Source organism: Ictidomys tridecemlineatus, chromosome 3, assembly GCF_052094955.1.
Source record: "Ictidomys tridecemlineatus isolate mIctTri1 chromosome 3, mIctTri1.hap1, whole genome shotgun sequence".
Lineage (NCBI taxonomy): Eukaryota > Metazoa > Chordata > Mammalia > Rodentia > Sciuridae > Ictidomys > Ictidomys tridecemlineatus.
Window position 1 is genome coordinate 43467401 of NC_135479.1, and position 15679 is coordinate 43483079.

The window sequence follows — 15679 nt, forward strand, 5'->3', positions numbered from 1 at the left end:
GCTATTTTGCCTTAGGTTTTGTAGGCTAGGGTATTTGGTGGTAGTACCTTAGATATTTTTGTGATTTCTAAACTAATCAAAATGCATTCCTTGAAAATAACGCTGTAAAAGCCAATCTCAAATGGGTGTATACTGCATGATTCCATTTGTTGAATGTTCATGAAATGTAATTACAAAGATAACAGATTAGTGGTTGCCAGGGATTAGGGAGGGTGGAAGAAGGATGGGTATGGTTGTAAAGCGGTAGCACAAAGCGTTCATGTCAATAATGGTTCAGTTATATGTGTCTTGATTGTGGCCATAGATTCATGAAGCTACATAATTTCCTGGTATTGATGTTCTGTTTTATTTAAGCATGTTGTCAACACTGGGGGAGGTTGGGCAAAGGGAGTATAGTACCTCCTATATGTTTCTTGGCAACTTCTTTCAAATTTATAATTATTTTAAAATAAAGTTAGAAAAAATAAAACTGCTTTAATGAGTACTCCCCTCTCACCCCAAACCACAGGGTGACTATTAAAGGCAGATAGATATCTGTTCAGTTGGCCTGTTCTTACTGTCAGATTCTAGCTTGTAGTTATTAGAGCAGCAAAGTAGAAGACTCCCTCAAAGGAGAGTTCTTTCTAATCTAATGCTTTGGGGGTGATGTATTTTTACTTATGAGTAGTTCCAAGTAAATCTCTTTGTCAATTCTAGAAAGTCATTTCTAGTTAAATCACAGCTCCTATGGTAATGTATGTATCTCTCATTTCCTATTTATTGATATACTGAACATAAAACTTTAAAGAATCTTAACATGAAACATGGCAGCCTTTTAAATAGTCAACAAAATAGATTTTCCTATTTTTATAGGTGCAAATGTGATCATATCATGTAACTTCAAGTAGATATGGACCTTGTGTTTTATTAAGCACACTGAAAAATATATTTCAAAGTGGAATGTAGTTGCATGCTTTTCTGGTGAACTCAGCCACGCAACCTGCACGCTAGCTTTATAATAGAGGTTCGAAGCATAGAAATTAACTAATGAGTTTAAATTAAAGAGACATGACTCTCAGTTACCTTATTTGCCCAGCTTAGAGAGGGCTCCTCCTAGCTCCTGCCTCCAGCTACCTAATGCAGTAGTGAGGTTAACACAAGAGGCGCGGGGGGGGGGGGGGGGGGGACACGCCAAGGAGTGAGCTTTTATTGGAGAACAAAATAATTCAAGGGAAAATTCCATCCAATGAAGATGGAAGGGGGCAGCATTCCAAGGTCAGGGTCAGTGATTGGTCTTCAGGTCAGTGGTCAGGCACACCCCCACATGGACAAGCCCTCGCACCTGAGACAGGGTGGGGAAGGCTCTGACAAAGCTTGCCTGAGTGCCTCTCACCCAGCCAGGGAGGTAACTCAAATCACATTCGAGAATGGCTTCTCACAGTGAACAGTTTGTTTTAACAATCATACTCCAAGGGAAAAAAAAACCTTAATTTAATGTATTTCTTTTTTTTATTTCAAATTTAATATGAACATTTCTGAAACCCTATGTCATTTTAAAATTCTTAGTTTTTGTTTCTTTTGTTGATTTTTGTGGTGCTGGGGACCAAGAGCTCTGCCAGAGAGCTACATCCCAGCCCAAGCCCCATGTTCTTAAACATGAACGTAGTAATAGCAATATAAATGATAGCTAACTCTTTTGAGTCAGCTACTAAGTGCTTTCTACATGTTATTTCATTTCATCCTCAAAACAACCTTGGGCTAGGGATGAACCCATGGGCAAGGCCCTAAGTTCATTGCCCAGTACCAAGAGGTGGGTGACAGGGGGGACCTTGTGAGATAAATACTCTTGACTAGATGAAGAAACTGAACAAGAAAAAAGTTAAAATACCTGGAATAACAGAGTTAGACTAAAAGTCAGCCAAGATCCCCAGGTCTGCCTTGTGACCATTATTTTGTACTTACTTCTTATAGTATACAGTGTAGAAACTCTGAAGTTAGAAGTTAATAATATGATCACACTTATATCTTAGTTTTCTTTTATTTGTCAGGCACATATATGAAATATGTTTCTTTTCTTGCTCAGTTCCTTGTTTTCCCTGACTTACGCAGGAGAATCAAGAAAAATATATCTCATTTATGTTAATTTGAGTCATAAAATACATTGGAAATATTTATTATTATCATCAGTTTTCATGTTTAAATTGATATTCTAAGGAATGAAAACATTGTATCACTTAACAGGGAAATTTGGATTAAGTGAGTAATACATGTAATATGCAAGTAATACACTTAGCACAGCAGTTAGCTCAGTAAGCATTAGTTGCTATTGTTTGTTATCGGCATCTCCCAGTTGCAGTCACTTTGCAGTCACCTAAAATGTCTTTAGTTCTTTGCCTTTTTAATTTATTAAATATGTGTCCTAATACTTGTATGGCCTTTGGGTATTAAGTTTGTCTCTGTGATTATAGGGAACTGGAATTACATGTATTTTGTTGTTTGTTGCCATGGCAGGGAGAGCACCAATTATTGATACTATACAACTGAAAATAACCAGTAGGCTAAAACCTATGACCTAGGGCTGAGAGAGTGTGTGTGTGGGGGGGTGCGTTATAGCAGTTTTAGATTCACAGCAAAATTGAGAGGAAGGTATAGATTAATCAGTAGTTTTATATTTTAGATTAATTTCACATGCCATAAATTCGCTTTAAGTATGTGGTTTAGTGTTCATTAATATATTCACAATTCATACACAATGAAAGTGTGTAGTTCAGTTTTCATTAATAAATTTACATTATATGGTGTTAATGAATATATTCACATTATATACATGATGATACTTCTTTTTTGGCACTGCTAGGGATTGAACTACATCCCCAGTCCTCTTTACTTTTTATCTTGACCAGCTGGCCACAAACTTATAGTCCACCTGCCTTGCCTTCCTGGTAGCTGAGAATAACAGTTGTATACTTCCACTCCTGGTCACAGTGATACTTAAAAAAAAAAAAATGTATATATTTTTAGTTGTAGTTAAACACAATACCTTTATTTTTATTTATTTATTTTTATGTGGTGCTAAGGATGGAACCCAGGAAGTAAATTTTATTGTGTATATTAATGGTGTAACAACAAATTGTTAGGGGATATATAGATAATTTTTTTAAAAACTTAACTATAGTAAAACAAATTAGCATATTCATTATCTCACATTACTTTGGGATGGGGGAATTATTATTATTAAATCCCCAATGCTGGGGATTTAATCCAGGACTTTACAAATGCTAGTCAAAAACTCCATCATGTATAACTAATTAGAACAAATTAAAAAACAATACCAAAAAAAATAAATTCACCACTGAGCTATATCCATATCCCTTTTTTCAGGATCTCACTTAGTTGCCTACGATAGCCTCAAAAGCCTCAGCCTCCCAAATAGGTGGGATTGCAGGCATGCTGTACCCAGCTATCTTTCCCTTTTTTAACTATAAATAAGAAACCAGTTGCCAACAAGAATGTTGGATAAGAATTTTTTAATTGGTTTAACCAGTGACAGCATTTTTCTATTTTGTAGACCTCCGTGAGTGAAAGCCTTCAGAGAGAAGCTGCTAAAAAGCAAGCCATGAAACAGGTAAGGTGGATGAGTAAAATAAGTGCATTTGGTGAAGTGTGTTTCAGCTTATAAGGACCAGTTTTGATACATAGATGCTCAGACTAAAACACTGTGTGTGTATAATGAAATAATTTTATGCTGAGTCATTTTTTCTAATGTATAAAAATGTTTGCTTCATATAGATTACAGATGTCCTCTGTAGATTTTTAAAAGAAAAACACAATGAAGAATTAGAATTATCTTTTAAAATTCTCACAAACCTACCCACGTTCCTGATTAAGAAATCTGAAACTCAAAAGGGAAAAAAATCTCCCTTATCATGATACAACTAATCATAGAAATAGACCTGAAGGTTTACTAATTTAAACAGTGGCAAGATAACCTTTCTCTTTCTTTCTTTTTTTTTTCCCCCCTCGGTACTGGGGATTGAACTGAACCCAGGGGCACTTAACTACTGAGCTATATCTCCAACCCAACCCTTTTTTTTGGTATTTAATTTAGAGGCAGAGTCTTACCAAGTTGTTGAGGCTGGGTTTGAACTCATAATCTTCCTGCCTCAGCTTCCCTATCTTCTGGGATTATAAGTGTGCACCACTGTGCCCAGCCATCTTTCTTCTTCATAGTTTGTTTTTTGGTGGTCCTGGGAGATTGAACTCAGCTTCACACATGCTAGTGAAGTGTTCTACTACAAAACTTCATCCCCAGCCCCTATCCTGTTTGTTTTTTGTTTTTTTTTAATAAATATTCCTTTTATGTTTGAAAAATGTTCATGAATACATTGGGCCAGTTATATTAATCTATATTTATTTATACTGATTTTTTTTTGTCTGTTCTTCTACTGAGAGGCATATGCTAAATTCTTCCACTATAATTATGGGTTTTTCTGCTTTCTCTTCATATTTTGCTTTGATACATAAATTAATAACATAACTACTCAAGTACTACCTTAGCAGCTCTTTTCATCACATATACAAAGACATGACAGTTTAAACAACCAACTTAGTCTCTCTTTTCCCTGACTTTCTGGATTTGTTGTTGTTGTTATTTTGGTTTTGGGGTTTTTTTTTGGGGGGGGGGTGTTTGTTTGTTTGGTATTGGGGATTGAACTCAGGGGCACCTTACCAATGAGCCACATCCCCAGCCCTGTTTTGTGTTTTATTTAGAGACAGGGTTTTGCTGAGTTGCTTATTAGCACCTTTCTTTATGCTGAGGCTGCCTTTGAACTTGAAATCCTCCTGTTTCAGCCTCCTGAGTGCTGGGATTACAGGTGTGTGCCACCATGCCTGGCTGCTTTTTTTTTTTTAAGGGTGGTGGTGATTATTTTTTAGATTTCATGTTTTCTTCTTTGGATTCTCCTGGCTGTTTTGAGGATGGAGCAGTGCCAGTTTACCATCTGAATAGGAAAATCATTCCTTTTCTAAAATTGAGAAGTGGGAAAGACATTAATTTTTTAATATTTTAAATAGTGTTCCAGAAAACAAAGGTTTTCAGTTAGCACATGTAATAAAGCAAATGTAGATATGTAAAAACCTAAGAATGTTAGGTGGATTCTTTTGAATAACTACCATATCACTCTTACACTTTAAAGAATTTTTCTTTTGTTCCATATTGCAAAAAATTTTAATGTAGGTTAAAATATGTAAAATCTATCTCAGAAATTTATAAACTGGGCAAAAGGCTCAGACTTGTGAAACAACTAGAAAATAATAACATTAAGTGTAGTATTAAGGGTTAGAGTTGTAGCTCAGTGTTAGAGTGCTTGCCTAGCATGTGTGAGGCAGAGTTGAACACTACAGTATAGATAGAATGTTCCACAAACTTTAAAAGAAAGAGATCATATCATTGGGGATTAAGGTCCTCAAAGAAGCCTTTATTTAAGATGTAGTGTTGAGCTGGCCCTGAAACTAGGTAAGATTTTAGTGGCCTGAAAGTATATGTAGAACATTAAAGATAGAAGGGACCATGATAAGCAAAGGCAGAGGATTTTATATAACTGATACTCTAAAAAGTTATTTATAAGTAATATTCTAATTAATAAATTATAAATGTCCTCCATTTTAATATTATATTTGGAAACTTTTTTAAATGTTAGGAACTTCTAATAAAATATTTCCTATCATTATATATTTTAAAACTCTATAAACATTTTGTTTTGCAGCTCAAACTTTTTTTTAAAGTGATATGAAGTCAGGTGTGGGGGGGGCACACCTGTAATCCCAGCAACTCAGAAGGCTGTGTCAAGAGTAACACAAGTTCAAGACTAGCTTGGCTGAGGGTATACTTCAGTGGTATAGTACTTGCTTAGCATGCAGAAGGCCCCAGGTTCAATTATATGTGTGCGCCACCATGCCAGACTACTGTACCTTTTGATGTGGATAATATTCTGTTAGACTCTATTTTAGTTGTCATGTTATTTAAGTTATCACAACTTGGGAAGTTAGTATAATTATTATCCTCTCCTTGATTGAGGAAAAGGTTAAACAGGCTGGGCAAAGTTCATGGCCAGCCTGGGCAACTTAGCAACACTTTGTCTCAGAATTTTTAAAAAAGGATGGGGAATGCAGCTCAGTAGTAGAATACTTGCCTAATGATAAGCATAGAGCCAGAATTCAAATTCAGCCTGACTCCAGAATTTACATTCATATTTTCTGTGATTGAAGGAGTTTTTATGATTTATTTTCAATTTATGAATCTTTTTAATTTCTCAGATAATTTTTTTAAAAACCATAGGATTTTGGCAGTAAGTATCAGCTGGGTTGTATTTTTGAAACATTCAATTTTATTTATTTGTTTGTTTTAAGACCAAACTGGAAATTCAGAAGGCCCTTGCAGAAGATTCTACTGTATATGAATATGATAGTATTTATGATGAAATGCAGAAAAAAAAGGAGGAAAATAATCCCAAATTGCTTTTGGGAAAAGATCGGAAGGTTGGTAGCGAAATCAAACTTTCTTTGACCTCAGCCAGCATTTTGTATCTTAATCTTAAGATGAAAATCATCTGAGAGATGATTAAAAGTATGTGCAGTAATATTTTAGAGTCCAAAGGTTGATATCTGAAGTATGTGAAGAACCCCTATTTTTAGATTATAGATTTGAATTTAGAACCCTGAAAGCTTTATATATAGTATTATTAACAGGATCCTAAGAGTGGATTATCTAACAGTTTTGTAAATTCTGTGTTTTGCTTTAATGACCTCTGCAAATACTTTTTTGAATTTTTTTTCCTGAGAAAAGTCTGTGTACCAAAATTATGCTGCTATTCCCTTGTTCATGTTTACTCATGTTTTATTGTCTTCTTAATTTTGTTTTGCTTCCTAGCTGGTAATTGAATCATCTGCTTACACATATCCTGATCATAATTTTAGTATGAAAAAATTGGGGGTAGAGAGGGTATTGATCTTCACATCTTATAATATATCTATTAGTAGAATGAGATATCAAATTATATTGGAGCTGCTATTTTAAATAATTTTCCAGTAAATATAAAAAACTCAGAAATTTTCCTGATTAATTTATATGTTGAATTAAGAGAATACCAGTTTATCATGGAAAAAATACCACTGGGAAAGTATTTTATTTAGTTTGTTTTGTTGTTTTGAAAGCACAATCACATAAATTTCTATTTCTGCTGCACTTGATTTTTATTGAATTTTGACATGACACTCCTGTTTGGACTAACAGTTTCAATGTTAGTGAATTCATGATAAAAGCTATAGAATAATTACAATTATTTTTTACTCCTTCCTAAGTAATCTTGTTTTTTTTCTATTAGCCAAAATATATTCATAACTTACTAAAAGCAGTTGAAATCCGAAAAAAGGAACAGGAAAAAAGAATGGAAAAGAAAATACAAAGAGAACGAGAAATGGAAAAGGGAGAATTTGATGATAAAGAGGCATTTGTGACATCTGCTTATAAAAAAAAATTGCAAGAGAGAGCTGAAGAGGAAGAAAGAGAAAAGAGGGCTGCTGCACTTGAAGGTAAAATGGGAAAAGGGAAAGGTAGAGGGAAACAGAATTTCTGCCTTATGGTTAGCCATTTGCTCTGTCACCAAACTTTGGACTTAATAATGTATTCATAATGTATGTATATGAATTCAAGGTTCAAGATATATAGTATTGTAGTATAAAACATGAGATTTTGGGGTCCTGGGGCTGTAGCTCAGTGGCAAAATGCTTGCCTAGCATGCTTGAGGCATTGGGTTCGATCCGCAGCACCACATAAAAATAAACAAATAAAATAAAGGCATTCTGTCCATCTACAACTACAAAAAATATATATATTTTTAAAAAAAACAAAAAACGTGAGGTTTTTAACTAAGAACAGTTGAATTCTACTTTAGTAACTGTTATTTCTACTGGACTTTTCACTTAGTTCTCATTTTGATCTCACTGTAATCATCATAAGTCATTGCAGTAGAACATGAATCCAAAAACACTTATTACTAGGTATATGTAACACCATAACATTTGTCAGAAACAATATAACTTTGAACTCTAATACTTGCTGAGATGAGAACCTAGAGTAACCACTTAAGAAGCATCAACTGAGCAGCTAGAAAAAGAATAGTGATCAAAGACAGAAGATATGTACAGGGACTAAAGAATATCTTAGTATTCTACCTTAGTGCTTTTTACTCATGGTCATTTCTCAAGAACTAAGTATAACATATACTTACAAATAATGTATTTGGTAAGTGCTCTTCAACTCTTAAGTGGAAAAAAAACAAATCTATAAAATTCTGTCTAGGCATGTACTATGTGTTCATTTAGACCACAAGGCAGCACACTTTCTATAAAGGATCAAATAGTAAATATTTTATTTTAGACTTATTGTCTATCTGATCTCTATTACAACTCTTTTTCTCTCTGCCCAAGTAGCTGTGGACAAAAACAAATAGGAAGGCTGTGTTCCAATAAAAACATAAAAATAGGTATCAGCCAGTAGAATGGTACACGCAGTAAAATCCCAGTACCTTGGAAGGATCGGAAGTTCGAGGCCAGCCTCAGCAACTTAATGAAACGCTTGGCAACATTGTAAGACCCTGTTTCCAAATAAAAATGGACTGAGGGGACATGGCTCAGTTCTTAAATACCCATGGATTCTGTTTCCAGTACCTAAAAAACAATAATAGGCAACAGACCAAATCTGACCTGTAGACTATAGTTTGCCAACTCCAAATGTAGAAGAACAGAATACATACACATCTCAGTGTGATATTTACTCTATACATGTAAAATGAAAATGCATTATGCCTTGTTGAATATTATATTCTGTCTTTTGCTTTCCCTTAGCACGTTTGGATGTAACCAAACAGAAAGACCTCAGTGGATTTTATAGGCACCTATTAAATCAAGCAGTTGGAGAAGAGGAAGTACCTAAATGCAGCTTTCGTGAAGCTAGGTGAGAGGTGGCAAATGGAATATTAGAATATACTGATAATAATCTTGGTTTATGGGGTCATTTTAACACTCAGAGTATCACAGCATTGCATGTTATACTGTCCACCAAACTGACCTAACTGAATAGCTAAGAATTTGCAGTTTCTTGATATAAATATCTATAGATTTATTTCAAGATCATTTTTATTCTGCAGTTCACAAAAATAATTACAATTTATGTCAGAACATTCTCTGTCATTGAATTTAATATTATCATAAAACCATGTCAGATGCAATAGTGTATGTGTGTAATCCTAACTACTCAGGAGGCTGAGGCAAGAGTATCTCAAGTTTGAGGCCAGCCTCAGCAACTTAGCAAGACCCTGTCTCAAAAGAAAATGGGCTGAGAGGTAGAGTGCCCCTGGGTTCTAATCTTAGAACTGGAGCAGCAGTGGTTATAGCTTCTATAAAAACCAAAGACATATTAAACTTCTAATGTACAAATTTCTTAATTATCTGTTTTATGGGTTTTATGAATAATTTTAAAGGATAAGCAAAGTCAAGTTATGGTGTTTTGTTTTCTTTGTTTTAAACTCAAAATATAGATTTCTCTCATGGCCCTGGTGCCTTACAAGGACTGATGTGAGAATTAAGGAGAAATTTGGAATGAATGAGGTATCATGCAACACTCTATGTGCTGTTTATATAGTATTTAAATGTAAAGCAGTTCACAAAAGGACAGTGGTTTATTTTCTTAACTAGAACCCAATCTTCATAAAACAGAAGATTCACATGCCAGCAGCTAACACTTCACTGTCCATTACGTAACCACTAGTCACATGTAGCTATTTAAACTAAAAATAAATGAAATCTAAGCTTTTAATCAACAGTGGCCATATTTCAAGTATTGAGATGCCATATTTGGCTAATGATTATCATCCTGGATAGCTCACAGACTGCTATTTCTGCAGACATTTCTTTTAAACAGTGCTAGTCTAAAAAGCAAAGGATTGGAGGATTTAAAATAAAATTATAAGGTATTATTATGGGATAGTAAGGTAATTATGCTATAAATATATAGCTGAAGGTAAAAAGGAGAATTTGTCCTAAACATGTAAATAAGCAGACTTTCTTGAAAAGAAACATTCTATTTAGAAGATCTGTGTCTGTGTTGCTAGAATTATATTTATCCCCAGTCATCCCCAAACTGCTAGGTTTTGATTATAAAATTTATGAGAATCCGGTTATGGTGGCACGCTCCTGAAATCCTGGCAGCTTGAGAGGCTGAGGCAGAAGGATTGCAAGTTCAAAGCAAGTCTCAGCAACTCATCACTTACAACTCAATGAGACCCTATCTCTAATAAAGTATATAAAAAAAAAAAGTCTGGGGATGTGACTCAGTGGTTAAGCACTCCTGGGTTCAATCCCCAGTACCAAAAAAAAAATGAGGTTCATGAGTCTAATAAAGTATATATGCAGAATTAGCTTTTGAATGGAAGTTATAATGTATTATGACTTCTCCGTTTCATCTGGTGTAGTTTTGAGTCATTTATATAGTACACTTCTGAGTTTAATAACTGAATTTCTAACTAGTAGTAGTTTCTTTAGCCAAGGTAGTTCTATTAGAGTTCCAAGAGAACTAAAGTTGTTGTTAGTGTGTGTGATAAGAATAAATCAACTGGGCAAGGTAGCACACGATTATAATCCCAGCAACTGAAGCAGGAGGATTGCAAGGCAACTTAGTGAGACACTGTCTCAAAATTTTAAAAATAGGATTGGGGATATAGCTTAGTAGAAGAGCACTTTCTAGGGCTGAAGATGTAGCTCAGTGGAAGAGTATTTGGGTTTGATGCCTAGCACTTTGAGAGAAGAGAAAAAAACAAAACAAAACAGAATGTGTGAGTACTGTCACTAAGTTAACTAACTGATCAGCTGGAAAAATGTAGATGATTCAAGTAATTTTAGTATTGACTTAACAGATTCATATATTTCTATTTTATTATGATCAGTGTGAAGATTGCTGGTGCACAGGGAAGATTAATTAGTATTATTTAGGAACCAGATGTGGTATGTATGTAAATAGTCCCATCACATGGGAGACTGAAAGGTAGGAGGATCCCTTGAGTCCAGAAGTTCTAGACCAACCTGAGCAACATAGTGAGACCCTGTATAAAAAATAAATTGGACTTGCCACTAATTTGCTTTGAAAAGATTATCTTCATGTACTTCTAGGATTATTCTTTATTTTTTTTGAAAGAAAGAAAATGAAAAAATCTAACAAAAATCACAACTTTTAATTTCATGCTGTGAAAATAGGGCTTTGATCCAAAACAGTTTTCCCAATTAGTCTTTGTCTTGGCTTAGCAAAAAAAAAAAATGAAAAACTTGTATAGATCCCTGTCTATGAACATTCTAGTAGTCCAAGAGAGAACGGCTGATTTTCTCTTATTTCATTTCTACAAATATTAAAAATACTCTGAATTGTTTGAACATGCTAGTTTATAAAATAAATAGGTATGATTTAAATATTGAGAAAAATAATATGAATGCTTCGTTTGCTTTCTGTAATGTGCACCTTATTTTTTTATTATTTTTTTTTACATAGTTTTGAAAGGACTGGAATAAAGGAAGAGAAATCAAGAGGTTACTCTGATGAAGTAAATTCAGAGAACAGAGTACTACAGGAGAAATGCATTATCCAAACTGGTGTAAAGAAGGAGGAAAACCCAGATGCAGACAGTGACTTTGATACCAAGAGCAGTGAGGATGATGAAATTGAAGAAAACAAAATGAACTGCCGAAGGCCAAAGGTCACAGAGATCTCTAGGAATTACTCCAAGCACCACAGGAATAAATCCCACTCACCGTCACCTAGTGAAGAAAGAGGACATGGTTCCAGACACCACACCAAAAGTTCCAAGTCAAGAGGGCATGAGAAGAGGGAAGATCCACACCAAGAGAGGCAGTCCAGAGACCAAGAGAATTATTATACTGACCGTGACCACCAAAAACAAAAGGATTCTCATAGGCACAGAGAGGCCAGTCATAGAGATTCCCACTGGAAGAGGCATGAACAAAAAGATGCATCAAGGGGAAGAGATCAGAGAGAAAGAGACGATAGAGAATGGAAAAGGGGGAGAGATAGGGAGAAATATTCCTCTAGAGAACAAGAAAGAGATAAACAACAAAATGATCATGACCGATACATTGAGAGAGGAGGAGAGAAGGAAGAGAAAAGCAAAACAAAGAAGGAACACATGAAAATAAGGAAGGAAAGATATGAAAATAATGATAAGTACAGAGATAGGGAAAAACAAGAGGTAAGTGTTCAGCCTTCAGAAAGAAATCGAGACAGACGAGAAGGCAGCCCAAATTCTAAGGCAAAAGATGAGTTTCTTGACCCTGAAAGATTCAGCAAAATAAGAAACATGGAAAAGGACAAAGAAAGAAGAAAAGACAAACCTTCTAGTTCTGAAACATCACTGGGAGCAAAACACAGACTCACAGAGGAAAGGCAAGAACAGGACAACGAACAAGAGAGACCACCTGAGGCAATGAGCAAGTTTGCAAAGCGGAACAATGAGGAAACTGTAATGTCAGCTAGAGACAGGTACTTGGCCAGGCAAATGGCACGGGTTAATGCAAAGACCTATATTGAAAAAGAAGATGATTGATGGCTGCTCCCAACAGGAAGATCTGTGGAAGAACAAAACATTATAACTCCTGGAATTTGCCTTGTAAAGGCATAAAGAAATATATTAGGAGTGGATTTTAAACATAATCCAAAATTCACTTTTTTATTTAGGTTTAAATTAGAAGTAAGTCTTTTTATCTTGAATGTTTAGCTGAATTTATATGTATATATTTCCTTGTTAATAGCACATTCTTGATTGTATGCAAGAACTATGAGTGTGCGCCAACGCCCCCCCTCCGCCGTAGGTTCTTAGAGAGGAAAATTGGCTCTATATCAACTATTAAAAAATAAACAACTCTCCTAATAATGTTGCTTTTGTTGCAGGATATGTTTTGTTTTATAAATATTGTATTTCAGATAAAAATATGTGAGTTTGATAAGTATAATAGAGAAAATTGTAACTTTTTATGTTTTGAAATTTGTAAAAAAAGTATAAAATATGTATCATGCATCTTGTTTAAGTAACTTCTTGACCTACAACATACTTGACTAAATGCAAATAAAAATAATGATATGCCTGTACTTTTAATTCATGCTTTTATGTTTAATTTTTTAATTTCATTTATGTCACAATTCCTGTTTTTGTTTAGTAAAAATCACTTTACTTTGTAATTCTGAAACCTTGGAAGTTAATAAATTATATATGTATATATTATATCCATCTAAGAGTGAAAAGATGGAGACATTTAGCCTAAAATCCAGATGGCAAGGTGCAGTGGTGCATGCCTATAATCCTACATCTCAGGAGACTAAGGCAGGAGGATCACAGGTTCAAGGCCAGCTTCAGCAACTTTGCAAGATCTTATCTCAAAAATGTATTTTTTAATATTTTTAGTTTTTTGTTTAATATTTACTTTTTAGTTGTAGTTAGATGTAATACCTTTATTTTATTTATTTTTATGTGGTGCTAAGTGTGAGGCGAATGCTCTACCACTGAGCCACAACCCCAGCACCTCAAAATTTTTTTAAAATTGAAAAAGGAGTATGGGTATAGCTCAGTGATAAAGCACAGCTGGGTTTAATCCTCAGTACCAAAAAAAAAACAAAAACAAAAACCAAGTGACCTATTTCTGAACATATCTTACATACTCTTTTTTTTTTTTAAGTGCATCTTATTACAAGTTTGCCAAATAAAACTGCGATTTCTATCCTAAGTTTTGAGACTTTTTAGCATTGGAAATTGTACATGTAAAGTATTCATGGAGAAAGAATGAATGCTTTGGAGAAAATAGTTCTTTAATAGGTCTTCTCATTAAGAAAAGTCTGTTTATATCTCTGATGCTGCTTTTTTAGATTTTATTATACCTTTAAAACCAGGAAGGAGGAGCTGGGGTTGATGCTCAGTGGTAGAACGCTTGCTTAGCTATGTGAGGCACTGGGTTTGATTCTCAGCAACTCATATAAATAAATTAACAAAATAAAGGCCCATCAACAGCTAAAAAAATATTTTTAAAAAAATTCAGGAAGGAAAAACAACAAGAGAGCCAATGCCCAGATTTTGAGGATAAGGTCATACTAAGTGGTAGAGCTGTTGCCTAGCATGTACAAGGCCCTTGGTTCAATCCTTAGCAACACCAAACACACAAGAGGGAAGCAGCATTAAGTATGGGAAAAAAAATAGGTTAGGGTGAGATAATGGAAAGCCACAAATGATAAGAATCTTCAACTTTGGTATTGACAATATGGTTTCCTCTCCCAGAACTTCAGAAACTTTCACCAAACAACTTGGACATTTTAGATAGAATAAGCTACAGATAACTTTTATTAACCTAGTTGGATGATATCAGTGAGAAACTGCAAATTAAAGAGTTTTTTCCTATCTCCTTTTCCCAAATATACTGATGTTTTTGCCTCTGCCATTCATTCCTCCCTTTTCTGGTAGCAAAACCTTGGTTTTCTCTTGGGGAAAGCACCCTTTCACTATGGAATTCAAATGAGGCAGAATAGCCTCCAGAATGGATATGTGAATCAAGTCCTGCCAATTCTGGAAATTGTTAAAATTTACAGACATATTTTCTACTAGCATTACCTTCAAAGATGAGGTAAGTCTGGAGTTATATGTGAGAGTAGCTGGCTGCCTAACAGAATAAACTTGATACAAAAAAAAAAAAAAAGCAGAAATGAAGGCCGGGGTTGTATCTCAGTGGTAGAGTGCTCACCTGGCATGCATGAGGTACTGGGTTCGATTCTCAGCACTACATATAAATAAAGATCCATCAACAATTATAAAAATAATAATCAAAGGTACTGTGTCCACCTATAACTGAAAAAATTCATATTAAAAAGGAAATGAGAGATGGTTAGAAGGACCAAGACCTGATGACTGATTTGAATCTCTGGCTCTAGTGGGTATAGGTTTTGTATTTTGTGGGGTTTTTTAAAGATAATTAAATGCTTTTCTTTTTCTCTTGATCTGATTTGAATTAGATTTCTGGGACTGCAACAACAACTACAAAAATCTTATTTGATAGAAGGTCCCACTCATGAAACTCCATGCCCAAAATTATCAGAATATGCCAGGTGTGGTAGCACATTCCTGTAATCCCAAGAAGCTGAGGCAGGAGGACTACAGTTTCAAGGCCAGCCCCAGCAATTTAACAAGACCCTCAGCAACTTATTGAGATCATCTGAAAAAATAGAAGTACTAGGTTTATAGTTCAATGCTTTGTACCCCCACCCTGCCAAAAGGAATACTTAGTGAAATACTGTTGTATCTTTTACATCAGTGATTATGATTATACATAATACCAGGATTCATTATGCCACCTTCATACATGGCATAATAGATCACTCTCATTCCCCAGGACCTTCACTTTCTGCTCTATCCTTCCCAATCTACTTGCTCTATTCTATGGATCTCCTATTATTTCAATGAATGCATTATAATTATATAAATAGAATTAATTGTAATCATATGTGGACATAGCATAGTTTGGTATATTTTGTTTCCCCAGTACTTTCCCCTTCTCTCCCCTCTTCATTGGTTTCCCTTCTGTTTTCATAAGATTCCTCTCC

The 15679-nt window shown here is 34.7% G+C and overlaps 1 protein-coding gene across 5 annotated transcripts in view; it reads left to right on the forward strand.

The window, feature by feature from the left end:
* The window catches only part of Nsrp1 (nuclear speckle splicing regulatory protein 1), a 45766-nt gene extending 32573 nt beyond the window's left edge, over positions 1-13193 (forward strand). For 3 of the 5 annotated variants that reach the window (XM_013359828.4, XM_013359830.4, XM_040269250.1), the window contains 5 exons: positions 3548-3604; positions 6388-6516; positions 7362-7569; positions 8884-8992; positions 11576-13193. In XM_013359828.4, coding sequence (XP_013215282.1) covers positions 3548-3604; positions 6388-6516; positions 7362-7569; positions 8884-8992; positions 11576-12644 — 1572 coding nt within the window. In that variant the 3' untranslated portion in view covers positions 12645-13193. The remainder of the gene's footprint in view (positions 1-3547; positions 3605-6387; positions 6517-7361; positions 7570-8883; positions 8993-11575) is intronic. The other 2 variants (XM_078042599.1, XM_078042598.1) reach the window with 1 other exon arrangement.
* Positions 13194-15679: the final 2486 nt, after the last annotated feature.